Source organism: Cetorhinus maximus, chromosome 12 (assembly GCF_964194155.1).
Source record: "Cetorhinus maximus chromosome 12, sCetMax3.hap1.1, whole genome shotgun sequence".
Lineage (NCBI taxonomy): Eukaryota > Metazoa > Chordata > Chondrichthyes > Lamniformes > Cetorhinidae > Cetorhinus > Cetorhinus maximus.
In genome coordinates this window covers 2,517,719-2,531,613 of record NC_135890.1, presented here as the reverse complement: position 1 = coordinate 2,531,613, position 13,895 = coordinate 2,517,719, and the positions used below count along the sequence as shown (strand labels likewise).

Genomic DNA, 13,895 nt, shown 5'->3' with positions numbered 1-13,895 from the left:
CTGTGAGGTTTGGTTATGGTGATCTCTTGTTTAAAAGAAAACCTGGAGTATGGCTCCTTTTTATGGCTCAGCAAGTCTGTCCAGTGAGGAGCTGAGTCAAAAAGGACCAGGAAAGTTCCTGGCTTTGATCTACAGTCTCTGCTGATTTAGTTGACCTCAGTTGGTTGGCGTGGTCCATGGGTTAGAGAAGATGAAATTAGTCTAGTTTCCCAATTCTAAACACAATCCAGCTTCTCCTGCTAGAAATGCACGTGCAACTTTCAACTCATCGTTCCCACTTTGCCATCTAGGTTTTTTTGCAATATAGTCTATGATTCCATAGCCTATTCATTCACATCGAAGAATTAGGCATGAATAAATGAGTAATAGTCACTTGGGCAAGGCGGCAGAGGTTGCTGAATGTTTGGAGAACTATAACCCAGCAAAGAGTTAATGGCAGAGTCGGAGAGGCAAAAAAGGTTGTAGCGGTGGGGGCATGGTTGGCAGGGGCAAGAGAAAAGCTTCATATTGAGGAAATCTTGACCCTGAGACTGGATTTTGTTGGTTGTTATGATCTTGGTAGAGATCAGTAGCAGTAGTAGAGACCAGTGTCTTGAAGCTATTAATGTATATAATATTTTGGAAAATATTTTACTTTTTAAAATAGAGAGTTAATCTGTGGGGATGTCTTAATTGGAGTAAAGCCAGCTAATCTGGGTGCTTTGATGTACTAGTTTGAGATGTAAACAGAGAGATAGCTGCATTTGCATTTTTTGAATACAGCATTCAAGAAGTGGGGTGAAAAATTATACGTTTCTAACAGCTACCAAGCAATATGTTTATAATACTCATAAAATTGGTATTATGAAAGGGGTTTCATTGTTAAATGGTGAAGTTCAAAGAGGTTATTGATACAATGAGAATTATCATTCAGTGGGGCTGGTAGGTAGAACTTCAGTAGTTTTCGAGTGTGCAGGCAGAGGCAACGTAAGATCAAAAGGCAGCTGTAAGCCTTCAACTGCTCCAACTGGCTCCACAGTGGAAGGAGCCTCATTTTGAATTTGTAAGGTGAAAATGCTTTGCCTGGTGTATGGTTAAGTCTATGAGTTGATGTTGCCTTAATGGAGATTAGTTTGGGAATTTGTTAAAAGTTATGAAAGTAGTAATTTGTAGCCATGTGTATATATTTTAACCTGTGTCTTTAATAAAATGTTTCATTTAGTTTAACGTAAAACTTCGAGAACTAGTGGTCTGATTCCTGAGTTTAGGGTCGCATCTCAAACATAACACTTAAAATGATTGATGATGATAGTTTTAAAAGTTTTCCTCTGGGATTTTTAAATAACTCCGTTTTACCAACTGCATCAGTCATAACACCAGAAAATAGAATTTCAATTGAATCATGTTTGAAAACAATGTTTCTTGCAGCTATCTTGTTCTAAAAGAGGAGCTGGACTGTGTTTGAAAGCAGAACAACACACAGGGATGTACACCCCCCCCTCCCCCACTGTTGACCCTTTTCTCATTGACCCTTTTCTTTACTACTTTTTATCTCCCAGGCAGCTTGGTCACATGATCAGTTACTTGAAGCAAGTTGCTTTTTACAAGAAATCACCTTCCAGACGAAACTAGTTCTTAAAGGGATCATGCAATATAAAATATAGTCCTCACCCTGCCCCAAAAAGCACATGGGCCATCACACAATGCTTTTCCCAAGTATAAAATTTCGTAATTTTTTGTTATTGCTTATAATTGTCTTTGGGAGAGAGTATGGAGTGCAGTAATTGAGAATCCAAATCCAAGTAGCATGATGGCTCAGTCCTGGAGAAGAGTCATATTGAACTTGACTCTGTTTCTCTCTCCACAGATGCTGTCAGACCTGCTGAGTTTTTTCCATCACTTTCGGCTTTTATTGCAGCATGATGACTGGACTCGTTTCATCCCCAGCATCGACATTTTCAATTTTGTGTATCAAAGAATGCTCCACTTCTTCACAAATTATCAAATACCTGACCTCATGCAGAGATCAGCGATGGAGTGATGGATTAGTGGGGGCTGGAGGATGCTGACATGGTACGAACACTGAGCTCAATAAGGCTCTGGTGCTTTGCACTGGTAATTCTGGGACTAAAGTTAAAAAGCCCATGTGTCCTCATTTCCCTGACTGCTTCATCACGCCTCCCCATCCCCCTTACATGGTAATTTGAGAACCTCTACGATAATAAATAACCCTAACTGCCATGGGTTTATGTTTCTTCTGCTGTATGTGTCATTGCATTTGTAAATTTCCATGGGATGTAACTGGTGTTTGATTGTTTTCGACTTTTAAAAGATATAGCAACTGATGCAAACAAGTCTGCCCAGAAGTTAATGCCCAGAATAACACAGCAAAGAATGTGCAGAGCTCTGTAGGCACAATACTCAGAGGAGCAATGATAGAGAAGTCAGAGGCCGGCACTCTGTGAGTCCATTTCTTTCATGGCTGTGCTAATGATTCTTTCTGTTTCCTGAACAGAGTGAGTGTGCGAATTTCATCAGGGTCCTTCATAATTATAACAAGACCCACGCGTATGTCTGTGGTACTGGAGCCTTCCACCCAATGTGTGGCTTTATTGAGCTGGGACCCCGGGCAGAGGTAATGTAATTTTAGCTACTGTTATAAGTGGTGCATGGCAGGGAAAGTAGTAAATGGAATGAATATCATCCATCATCTCCCTTCAAAGGGATTTTCACAACACATTGTTGATATTTTACATAGATGATACACACTTAATACAAAGAGATTCATTCATTCAAAACATATTTCTGAGAGGTAATCTTAATTTTTTATCAGGAGCCTGTGTTTCAACTGGATTTACATGGTCTTGAGTCTGGAAGATTGAAATGTCCCTTTGATCCTCAGCAACCTTTTGCTTCAGTGTTAACAGGTAAAAACTAACATTGACCCTTTGGTTCGTAATGTAATGTAATGAAGCGAGAATTCCTCAGGCTAAAACAGCAGCCAAATGTTATTTACACTTTCACTGTGATTCCTTATTTGTGTAAGAAAAAAAGTTCCAATTATTTGCAAAGAATTAACATCTTCCTAATTATCATCTGTGAAGAACACAGCAAGCACCTGTGCCGTAGATGTTTTAAGATTGCAGAAAAGCTGTTTTTGTAAAATATTAAAGTTTTTATACTCAGTAAAGATATCATTATGATATATTTAGTCTTTATTCATTTATGGGATGTGGGAATCGCTGGCTGGGCCAGCATTTATTTCCCATCCCTAGTTGCCCTTGAGAAGGTGGTGGTGAGCTGCCTTCTTGAACCGCTGCAGTTCATGTGGTGTAGGTACACCCACAGTGCTGTTAGGGAGGGAGTTCCAGGATTTTGACCCAGTAGCAGTGAAGGAACGGTGATATATTTCCAAGTCAGGATGGTGAGTGGCTTGGAGGGGAACTTCCAGGTGGTGGTGTTCCCATGTGTCTGTTGCCCTTTTCCTTCTAAGTCATAGTGGTCATGGGTTTGGTAGGTGTTGTCTAAGGAGCCTTGGTGAATTCCTGCAGTGCATCTTGTAGATGGTACACACTGCTGCTACTGTGTGTCAGTGGTGGAGGGAGTGAATATTTGTGGAGGGGGTGCCAATCAAGCGGGCTGCATTGTCCTGGATGGTGTCAAGCTTCTTGAGTGTTGTGGGAGCTGCACTCATCCAGGCAAGTGGGGAGTATTCCATCACACTCCTGACTTGTGCCTTGTAGATGGTGGACAGGCTTTGGGGAGTCAGGAGGTGAGTTACTCGCTGCAGGATTCCTAGCCTCTGACCTGCTCTTGTAGCCACAGTATTTATATGGCTAGTCCAGTTCAGTTTCTGGACAATGGTAACCCCCAGGATGTTGATGGTGGGGGATTCAGCAATGGTAATGCCATTGAATGTCACGGGGTGATGGTTAGTTTCTCTCTTGCCTGGCATTTATGTGGCACGACTTGGAAATATATCATTATTCCTTCACTGTTACTGGGTCAAAATCCTGGAATTCCCTCCCTAACATCATCGTGTGGTTACTTGCCACTTGTCAGCACACACCTGGATATTGTCCAGGTCTTGCTGCATCTGGACAGGTCTGCTTCAGTATCTGAGGAGTTGCGAATGTGCTGAACATTGTACAATCATCAGCAAAAATCCCCACTTCTGACCTTATGATGGAAGGAAGGTCATTGTTGAAGCAGCTGAAGATGGTTGGGCCTCGGACACTACCCTGAGGAACTCCTGCAGTGATGTCCTGGAGCTGAGATGATTGACGTCCGACAATCACAACCATCTTCCTTTGTGCTCGGTATGACTCTAACCAATGGAGAGTTTTCCCCCTGATTCCCATTGACTCCAGTTTTTCTGATAGTCAAAAGCTGCCTTGATGTCAAGGGCAGTCACTCTCACCTTACCTTGGGAGTTCAGCTCCTTTGTCCATGTTTGAACTAAGGCTGTAATGTGGTCAGGAGCTGAGTGGCCCTGGCGGGACCCAAACTGAGTGTCAGTGAGCAGGTTATTGCTAAGCAAATGTGGCTTGATAGCACTGCTGATGACCCCTTCCATTACTTTACTGATGATCGAGAGTAGGCTGATGGGGCAGTAATCGGCCAGGTTGGATTTGTCCTGCTTTTTGGTTAAAGCATATACCTGGGCAATCTTCCACATAACTGGGCAGATGCCAATGTTGTAGCTGTACTGGAACAGCTTGGCTAGGGGCGCGGCAAGTTCTGGAGCACATGCCTTCAGTACTATTGCCGGAATATTGTCAGGGCCCAGAGCCTATGCCGTATCTAGTGCCTTCAGCCATTTCTTGATATCACATAGAGTGAATTGAATTGGCCAAAGACTGGCATCTGTGATGCTGGGGACCTCCACAGGAGGCCGAGATGGATCATCCGCTTATCAACTCTGGCTGAAGATTGTTGCAAATGCTTCAGCCTTATCTTTTGCACTGATGTGCTGGGCTCCCCCAGCATTAGGGACGTTGATATTTGTGGAGCCTCCTCCTCCAGCGAGTTGTTTAATTGTCCACCACCATTCATGACTGAATGTGGCCAGACTGCACCAGGGGTAAATCTCTTCGCTGGTTGGAGTCATACCTAGCATAAAGGAAGATGGTTGTGGTTGTTGGAAGACAATCATCTCAATTCCATGACATCACTGCAGGAGTTCCTCAGGGTACTGTCCTCGGCCCAACAATCTTCAGCTGCTTGGTTGTGGAATCACTTAGCTCTGTCTATCACTTGTTTCTTATACTGTTTAGCATGGAAGTATTCCTGTGTTGTAGCTTCGCCAGGTTGACACCTCATTTTTGGGTATGCCTGGTGCTGCTCCTGGCATGCTCTCCTGGACTCTTCATTGGACCAGGGTTGGTCCCCTAGCTCGGTGGTAATAGGTAGAGTAAAGAATATGCTGGGCCTTGAGGTGACAGATTGTGGTTGAGTACAATTCTGCTGCTGCACTTAGCACCTCTTGGGTGCCCAGTTTTGAGTTAGATCTGTTTGCAATCTATCACGGTGGTAGTGCCACACAACACAATGGAGGGTGTCCTCAATGTGAAGATGGGACTTTATCTGCATGAGGACTGGTAGGTGGTCACCCTTACCAATTCTGTCATGGACAGATGCATCTATGGCAGGCAGGTTGATGAGGAAGAGGTCAAGTATATTCCCTTACCACCTGCTGCAAACGCAGTCTAGCAGCTATGTCCTTTAGGACTCAGCCAGCTTGGTCAGTAGTGGTGCTACCAAGCCACTCTTGGTGATGGACATTGTCACCCTCAGTGACCCATCAGCTGAAGGGGGATGTTTCGTGGTAATCAGCAGGAGGTTACCTTGCCCATGTTTGGCCTGATGGCATGAAACTTCATGGGGGCTAGAGTCAGGAATTAGCTCCCTCCTGACTGTACACCACTGTGCTGCCACCTCTGCCAGGGATGGTGATGGTGGTGTCTGGAACATCTTCTGTAAGGTATCTTTCCATGAGTTTGAATCAGGCTGTTGCTTGAGATAGCTTTCCCAGTTTTGGCACTAGTAAGAAGGACTTTACAACTAGGCCATTTCAGAGCACAGTTCAGAGTCAACCCCATTGCTGTGGGTCTGGAGTCACATGTAGGCCAGACTAGGTAAGGATGGCAGATTTCCTAAGGGGCATCAGTGAACCAGATGGGTTTTCATGACAATGTTTACCATTAGACGTTTAATTCCAGAAACTTCTGGGATTTGAACCTATGTCCCCAGGGGTTTACCCTGGTTTACTAGTCCAGCAACCATACCACTATGCCACCAACTCCCCTTAGAAGCTAGAAATCTTGGTTTAGAGTAACCTCGATTTAGAGTAGTCTCGGGATCATAACCTGGTGAGTACAGCACACAATCTGTCCCACAACCGGTGGAGGCAGGGACATCTTTGGTTGCCGGCACTCGCGGGACTGCTGGAGGCAAGGAGTCCGAGTCAGATGATGAGCCCCTGGACTCGGGCATCAATCAGTTGGTGGAGCTGCAAAGGCAACCACAGGATCATCAGGAAGGGATGTCCAGTGCACTCCTCAGACTGCAAGGGACAATGGAGGAGTCTGTTGGCCTTCAGTCCGAGCTGATATCACTAGCACGCTGACGTATTGAGCTCAGCACTGGCGGGATGGCGGCCGCCATGGAGAACTTGGTCCAGGACATTGGTCCTGCATTGCTGTGTGGGCTGAACTCCAAGGGCTGATGCCATTGTTGGCTTCCAACAGTGTCAATGTGAGAAGGGTGTGGGGCATCTCAATCTCACTGCAGCTTCCTCTTCTCCTCAAAGAGTCAGCCTGGGGCCCCCGGTCACCCATAGGGAGGAGGACCAGCAGCTCGACACTCCGGGGCCATCCACCCAGGTGACTCCGGGAATGTCTGGCTGACCCGAATCCCCTCTTCCAGTGGCCTCCACAGGCTGAGGAGGGTGCAGCTGGCCCACAGCAGGACACCCAAAGCAGGCCGGGGCCCTCCAGATCTCAGCCCTCCAGAGGACGTCCACCAAGGTCATCACAGACAGGGCGTAGCAGTCAGCAGGCAGCCTCCAACTCCGCTGTGGGTGTCGGGGGAGCACCAAGACATAGCAGCAGGGTTGGGAAGGTTAAGAGGATGTATTTTCACAGCCTGGGCACGGTGTTACTCACTTGTACATAATGTTAACTATTTGGACTCCCAAGAATGCCTCTTTGCCTATGGCTCCTTGTTATGATGAGCAGTGTTCGTGTCACTCAGATGTGAAACTTTGATTCCTGCACAAGATAAAGGCAGGTGTCTCAGTCCAGGGCCTCTCCCCTGTGCAGTCTGTAACCTTCAGACCAAAGTGATGGTCCGGCTTCACACTCACTGGACACATTAGTGATGTCTGCACCTCGATGGTGCTGGTCATTGCTGCCAGAATGTCATGGGCAGGTGCCACAGAGTTCCCTCATTCTCTCTGTGTGCTCTCAGTACCTTTAAGGTGGGGCTGACCCCCATCTCTTCAGCATCTGTGACCAGTGATGCTGTGCTCCTGAAGGGGTCAGATGCTGAAAGCTGACAAAGGATCAGGTGCATTTAAAGTTTCACAGCTGCGTCTCCATGATATGGCCCTGATCACAGAGCACAAGCGAGTTGCCCTCAGCCAGACAGAGTCAGACATTCACAGAGGCTATGTGAAGATCTATGGAGTGTTCTCACTGCAGGTCATCATCATCCTCCTGGAATCCAGCGACTATTGGGGCCTCCACTGTGTCTCCATGATATGAGCCTGAGCACCGAGGGTAAGTGCACTGCCATCAGCCACACAGGAGTCAAATGTTCACAGATGCAAGGTGAGGATGTCAGGACTGTCCTCACTACATCTCGTCATCATCCCCGATGAATCATGCGTCCATGGGTACCTCCCAAGCGAGCCTGCCTCATCTGGCCAGTGCAATGGCCTCATCGCTGGCATCCTCACCTTCAAGAACCTCATCGTCATCATCCCCTTCGACATCCTCCTCATCGGAGGAGACATGCAACTCTTCCATCTCCTCATCAACCAGGTCCTCCCGCCATTGCAGTGCCAGGTTGTGGATTGTGCAGCAAGCTACGATGATGTGCGTTAATCTCGGCGGACTATATTGTCATGGTCTACCGGAACTTTATTTTCAAAATGCCTATCATTTTCTCCACCAAAGTCCGGGTTGCAGCATGAGCATCGTTATACCATCGCTCTGCTGCCGTCAGAGGCCGCTGCATTGGTGTCATCAGCCATGGCCTCTGTGGGTAGCCCTTGTCCCCAAGGAGCCAACCCTACAGCCTCTGCGGACCCTGGAAGATGTCAGGGATCTGAGACGTGCTGAGGATGTAGGAGTCGTGACTGCTCCCTGGGAACCATGCGCAGATCTGTAGGATGTATTTGTGATGGTCGCACACCAGCTGAAAATTCAGCAAGTGAATGTTGCTATTGACATAGTTGACTGCTTGTTGCCATGGAGATCTAAGCGCCACATGAGTGAATTCAATGGGACCCTGCACCTGTGGAAAACCAGAGATCTGCACAAATCCCAGTGCTCTTGTTTCCTGGCTTTCCTGATCCCAGTCAAAATGCACAAAGTTCTGTGACTTCGCAAATTTGGCATCTGTGACCTCCTGGATACACCCACCTCTGCCCCACTCCACTTGACTGATCAGTGGCAGCTTTGCCCATTGGACTGCAGGCTGTGCTCTCAGCTCAGGTACAGGCATTCTCCTAACCCACACTGCAAGGCTGCACTGTTAGCTTGAACCATGGGGGAGACTGGTCAGAACCTTAATAAAGACATTGCAAGGGGCTGTGAGCGCCTCCACCAGTAACTGCACCATGGCCGCCTTTCACAAGGGGATTATCCAACTTGCCCAGTCGGCCAATTGTTCTGCTGCCCCCTACAATGCTCATTAATTTGGAGTTTGCGTCCAAGGGGTGAAAAGTTCCGGAGCATTTGGTGACACTTTCATGCTTTTGCGTTGCTTGAGTGGGCAGTAAAGCTTCTGAGGCCCAACTCCAAACCTGACAATGGAGCTGCTGCTGAACAGTCTCAGCTGTGGAAGAATACTCACTTTTGGCAAACTTTTCCAAGTGCATTGCCACTTCCCTCGCCCTCCCCTACACCACCCCCCCAACCCCCCCCGGCATGTGCTTGCGTATTTCACTCAGTCTGTGCTGCCTTGACCCTGCTACCCTCAAGCCTCACCTGCACTGGAGCCTGTCCCCCAGCACCACATAGAAAGCCAGCCTGGAAGAGGCGACTTGCCTGTGTCCTCCCAGAATTCACAATGCCTCTTCCTTGATGTCCTACAGGTGATCCACATGAGCGCTGCACAAAGTTGTGTGCACTCACCTCCGAGTTCCCCTCGGAGTTCAGCTCACCAGGTGCACGCATTTTAAAGGCAGTCGTGAAGCTTGTTGTTGTGAAGTCACGCCAGTGTGGGTGATAAATTTGACGTCGGGAGATGATTCCAGTGAGCAGGGCTTAGAACGAGATGCTAAAATATTGAAATTAGGTTCCCGACATTCGGTGGCCGGAAACGCAGCCCGCCAATGATGGGCGGAGAGGACGATCGCAAACTGGTTTCATGATGGCGTGAAAGCAGTTTTTGGCCTCCTCGCCATATTGTCTGCTCACTCCTGCCGCCAATAGGGCTGGACGATTCTGCCAGTTCAGGGGAAACCGAGTTGAGTGGGGTCAAGGGTCACTCGGAGTACAGGGTCAGACTGCGGCAAAGCAACTAACTTGTCAGGCCCCCTCACCATGCCAATACAGCGCCTAGCCAAATTGTTCAATGTATAGCACATTATAAAGATGCCTGGTTTTTGGACAGCTAGGTTTGAGACACTACTGGAATGGCACGCTTATGGAGTCAGAAACTCAACTCGGTATCAAATGTGACACCAAGGTTGTGAACAGACTGACTTAATCTCAGGCTGTTACCACAACAAGTTATAATTTTTAAAAAATTAATTAATGGAGTGTGGGCATCACTGGCTAGGCCAATATTTATTACCGATCCCTAATTGCCCTTGTTCATTTAAGAGTCAACCGCACTGCTGTGGGTCTGGAGTCACATGTAGGCCAGACCAGGTAAGGACAGCAGATTTCCTTCCCTAAAGGGCATTAGTGAACCAGATGTGTTTTTACAACAATTGACAATTGTTTCATGGTCATTGTGAGACTTTAACTTCCAGATTTTTTATTGAGTTCAAATTCCACCATCTGCCGTGGTGAAATTTTAACCCAGGTCCTCAGAGCATTACCCTGGATTTCTGCATTGTTAGCCTAGCGACAATACCACTATGCTATCACCTCTCCTAATAAATTGTCATAAGAGCTCCAGTCATAGCTATCAATGTGATATCTTTGAGATGTTTCTTTCTCTGTATTATTGTCCTGACTCATTAAGGTGGCATCTTACCTTTTGGTACGTATATTTTATGACGCAAGTATTATAAAATGTACCTGAGTATATAATGTCCAGGTGATAGTTTGTGAATGAACCTCATATTAATAAATAATTAACCTTGATAAAAGAAATAAATGAAGCAAGGACCATAGTAAAATGGAGTTTTATCACTAAGTTTTGTTAAGACTTTGAATAGTTGTATGGAATTATGTCTGTAGAATGCATTGACATCTGATACAAGTGAATCAGTGTGAAACCTTTACTCATATTGTATGAGAGCCTCACCACTTTGAAACAGTGATTCTATAGCATGGAAGCAATATGACCTTAGCTATACTTTTATCCAAATATAATGAGTGACATGATTTGTGATCCTTGCACCACAGATGTCTACTTCCCCCTGTTCAAAGTCTATTGCTTTAACAGAGTTCCAAGAATGCTGAAGAAATTCCACTTACAAATGTTTCCTACTGTGATGTCTGAGATTTCTTTGACTTTGAACTTTTTATGAAAAAGACTAAGAGATCCGTGCTACCAGTGTTTTGTCAAAGGAAACTGATTCAAAAGAGGACAACAGAATAATAGAAGCTGGAATCAGACCTCAGTCAGATGAAGCTTGCATCAAAGCTAGGTGGAATTTTCTATAAGCTTAGAAACAGGTAAACCAGTGTTATTAGAAAAAGGGAGGGGTCTTTTTGTTTGCTGGTAGAAGTAGCTTTGATTAGGCTTGTGAATAAATAAAACCCCAAGGCTTTGTCCACTGATGTAGTTGGAGAGATCATTTAGATGGATGGGAAATGTAAAACAGTAAAACACTCAGTGGTCTCCAATGACATTAGAAGCAATGGGAGCAACGCTCAGGGAGTTTGTGCGGTGTCAGAGCTTGAGATTTATTTTATTGCTGTTGTCTAATGTTTTCTCATTGTGTTGCACTCATGAAAGCAACAGAGATTAGAAATCCTAAAAGGAACTGAACTCTCACCAATTTAGTAAAATAGGACATACACATATATGGTAGGTTCATTAATTTACGTGTTTATTCACATTTTGGATAGCAACAGTAAGGCTGGTCTTCCATGGACCATGGGTTGGGTCAGGTCCCACAGTGTCTGAGGTCTATGACATTGACTATCATGGGTGAAAAATAAAATGAACATCAGGATGAAACATTGATAGAAATAGATGCATTGGCTGGTAGACAAATCCATAGCGAAACAAAATGTTTAAAAATGGATTAAAAAATGTTCATAGGGAAAATGAAGGGGAGCATTGCACATATATTAGATGGAGAAAGAAGGGATGTACAATTATTTCCCTCATGACCTTGATCTGAACTAGCAATAATGGGATGTACAATGTTTCTCTTGTATTTTAAGCTGGACTGGAAACAAGAGCAAAGGTTCACAAAATTTCTCCCTGGGATGAGAGGATTGTCCTATGATGAGAGGCTGAGTAAATTGTGTCTATTCTCTGGAGTTTAAAAAAATGAGAGGTGATCTCATTGAAAAACACAAGATTCTGAAGGGACTTGCCAGGGTAGATACTGAAAGTTGTTTTAGTGGAAACTAGAACAAGGGGTGGGGACACAATCTGAGGATAAGTCAATTATTTAGGACTGAAATGAGAAATTTCTTTCCACAAAGGTTGTGAATCTTTGGAATTCTCTACCCCAGAGGGTTGTAGATGCTCCATTGTTGATGCTACTTAGGGCTGGGATAGACAGATTTTTGGTTTCTCAGGGAATCGAGGGATCTGGAGAGTGGGTGGAAAAGTGGACTTCAAGCAGAAGAGCAACCATGATTGTACTCAATGGTGAAGCAGGTTTGAGGGAACACATGGTCCATCATTCCTGTTTCTTTTTCTTTTGTTCTTATTTTCAGAGACATAAGATAACAGTGATTGTATTGTCGTGCAGGAAGCTATAACATCTGGTCCCATGGGAGCCTTCTGTTATTTTATAGGTTTTCATAAAAGGATAGAAATTTCAGCACAAGTGATATCCACTGTGCTTGTGCTGATGGTCAATCCATTTCCAAGCTGTTTCCCCGGCAAATGTTCACATTTAAATAGTGTGGTTTGTTTTGTACCCTCCCTTATTGTCAATGTGTTTTCCATTACCAATGCCATTTTAGCTGTTAACTTTACCCATGCAGCTCCCCATTCTATGGTAGAAAGGAACAGTTTTAATTATACCTAATAGATTAAGAAAATACTGCAATATAAGGTTATTGCTGAAAAAAGAGACATGTCAAAGTTTTTCATCATGCACTCATCAGGACACTCACAAGAATACCAATATAAGGAATGTCCTGATGAGTGTAAGACTAAAAGCTTCAACATGTTTCTTTTTTCATCAATACCCAAGTGCTGTGCAACCAAACGACTATTAATATAATGTTATTGTTTTCTGTGAAATATCAGGCAGTGTATTCGAATATCATATGTTTTATAACTGAACAATGCAAGAACAATCTAGGAAATGAAAAGACTATTTACCCATTGAAACTCAGCCAAGTACCTTAACCCACTGAACCCCTCCAGACTAGCATCCAAATGCAGTTTATGTTTATTTGTACACACTTTGTGTAATTAATCTGTATTCCTTGCACAAAATAAATTATAGATTTGAAATATGTATCATATATTGACTCCAGTCTCATGTATGGCAAGTAATAATTTGTGATGAATATCAGTGAACCAGAAAGGTTTATAACTAAACTTGACACTGCTATTGCAAATAATTCCTCATCTTGATGTTTGTGTTGGTCTTGTTGGCAAAGAACAGGATCAGGATCAGATCAGAAACAGTAAGGATTTTCTCAAACTAGGTTAAGATCATTGAAGAGATGGACTGATGTAAAACACTGGCACTAATGGGATTGTTTATAGACAAGGTGTTGTCACTGGGTCAAAATCTTCAAACTCCCTCCCTAACAGCACTTTGGGTGTACCTACACCACATGGACTGCAGCGGTTCAAGAAGGCAGCTCACCACCACCTTCTCAAGGGCAACAAGGGATGGGAAATAAATACTGGCCCACGATGCCCACATCCCGTGAATGAATAAAAAAAAACCTAAGGCTCTGATTCAGCCATAAAACACACAACATTGCCAAGATAGTAAGCTATAAATACGTGTGGCATGACAGTATTGAATCAGTGACATTACGCTGGCTATATTGAGGAACCACAATACCGAGGAACATTTTGGGCAAGATTAAATGGCTGGTGGGATTTCTTGCCCTGCGACCGAAAAAGTCGCCATAAAACTTGCTCCTGCTCCAACGGGCTGCTCTGCAACCATTTAATGCTTTGAGGAAAGTTAAATGGTTTGAGATGGTCCTTCTGCCCCCATCTGGGGAGGAAGTCCTGCCTCTGAAAGCAGCCAGCCAATCTGATTAGCCGGCAGCTGCCTGGTCCCAGAAGCAGCAGCCACTGCTGAGACGACATCAAGTCCCAGTGCAGAAGAGCCAGGAGCTGGGTGGTAGGGAAGC

General features: G+C 44.9%; 1 protein-coding gene across 5 annotated transcripts in view; it reads left to right on the top strand.

Moving 5' to 3' along the window:
* LOC144687166 (semaphorin-3D-like) overlaps positions 1–13,895 on the top strand; it is a 380,732-nt gene that overhangs the window by 217,182 nt on the left and 149,655 nt on the right. For all 5 annotated transcript variants that reach the window (XM_078552912.1, XM_078552909.1, XM_078552911.1 and 2 more), the window contains 2 exons: positions 2,495–2,614; positions 2,813–2,906. In XM_078552912.1, the coding sequence (XP_078409038.1) occupies positions 2,495–2,614; positions 2,813–2,906 (214 nt within the window). The remainder of the gene's footprint in view (positions 1–2,494; positions 2,615–2,812; positions 2,907–13,895) is intronic.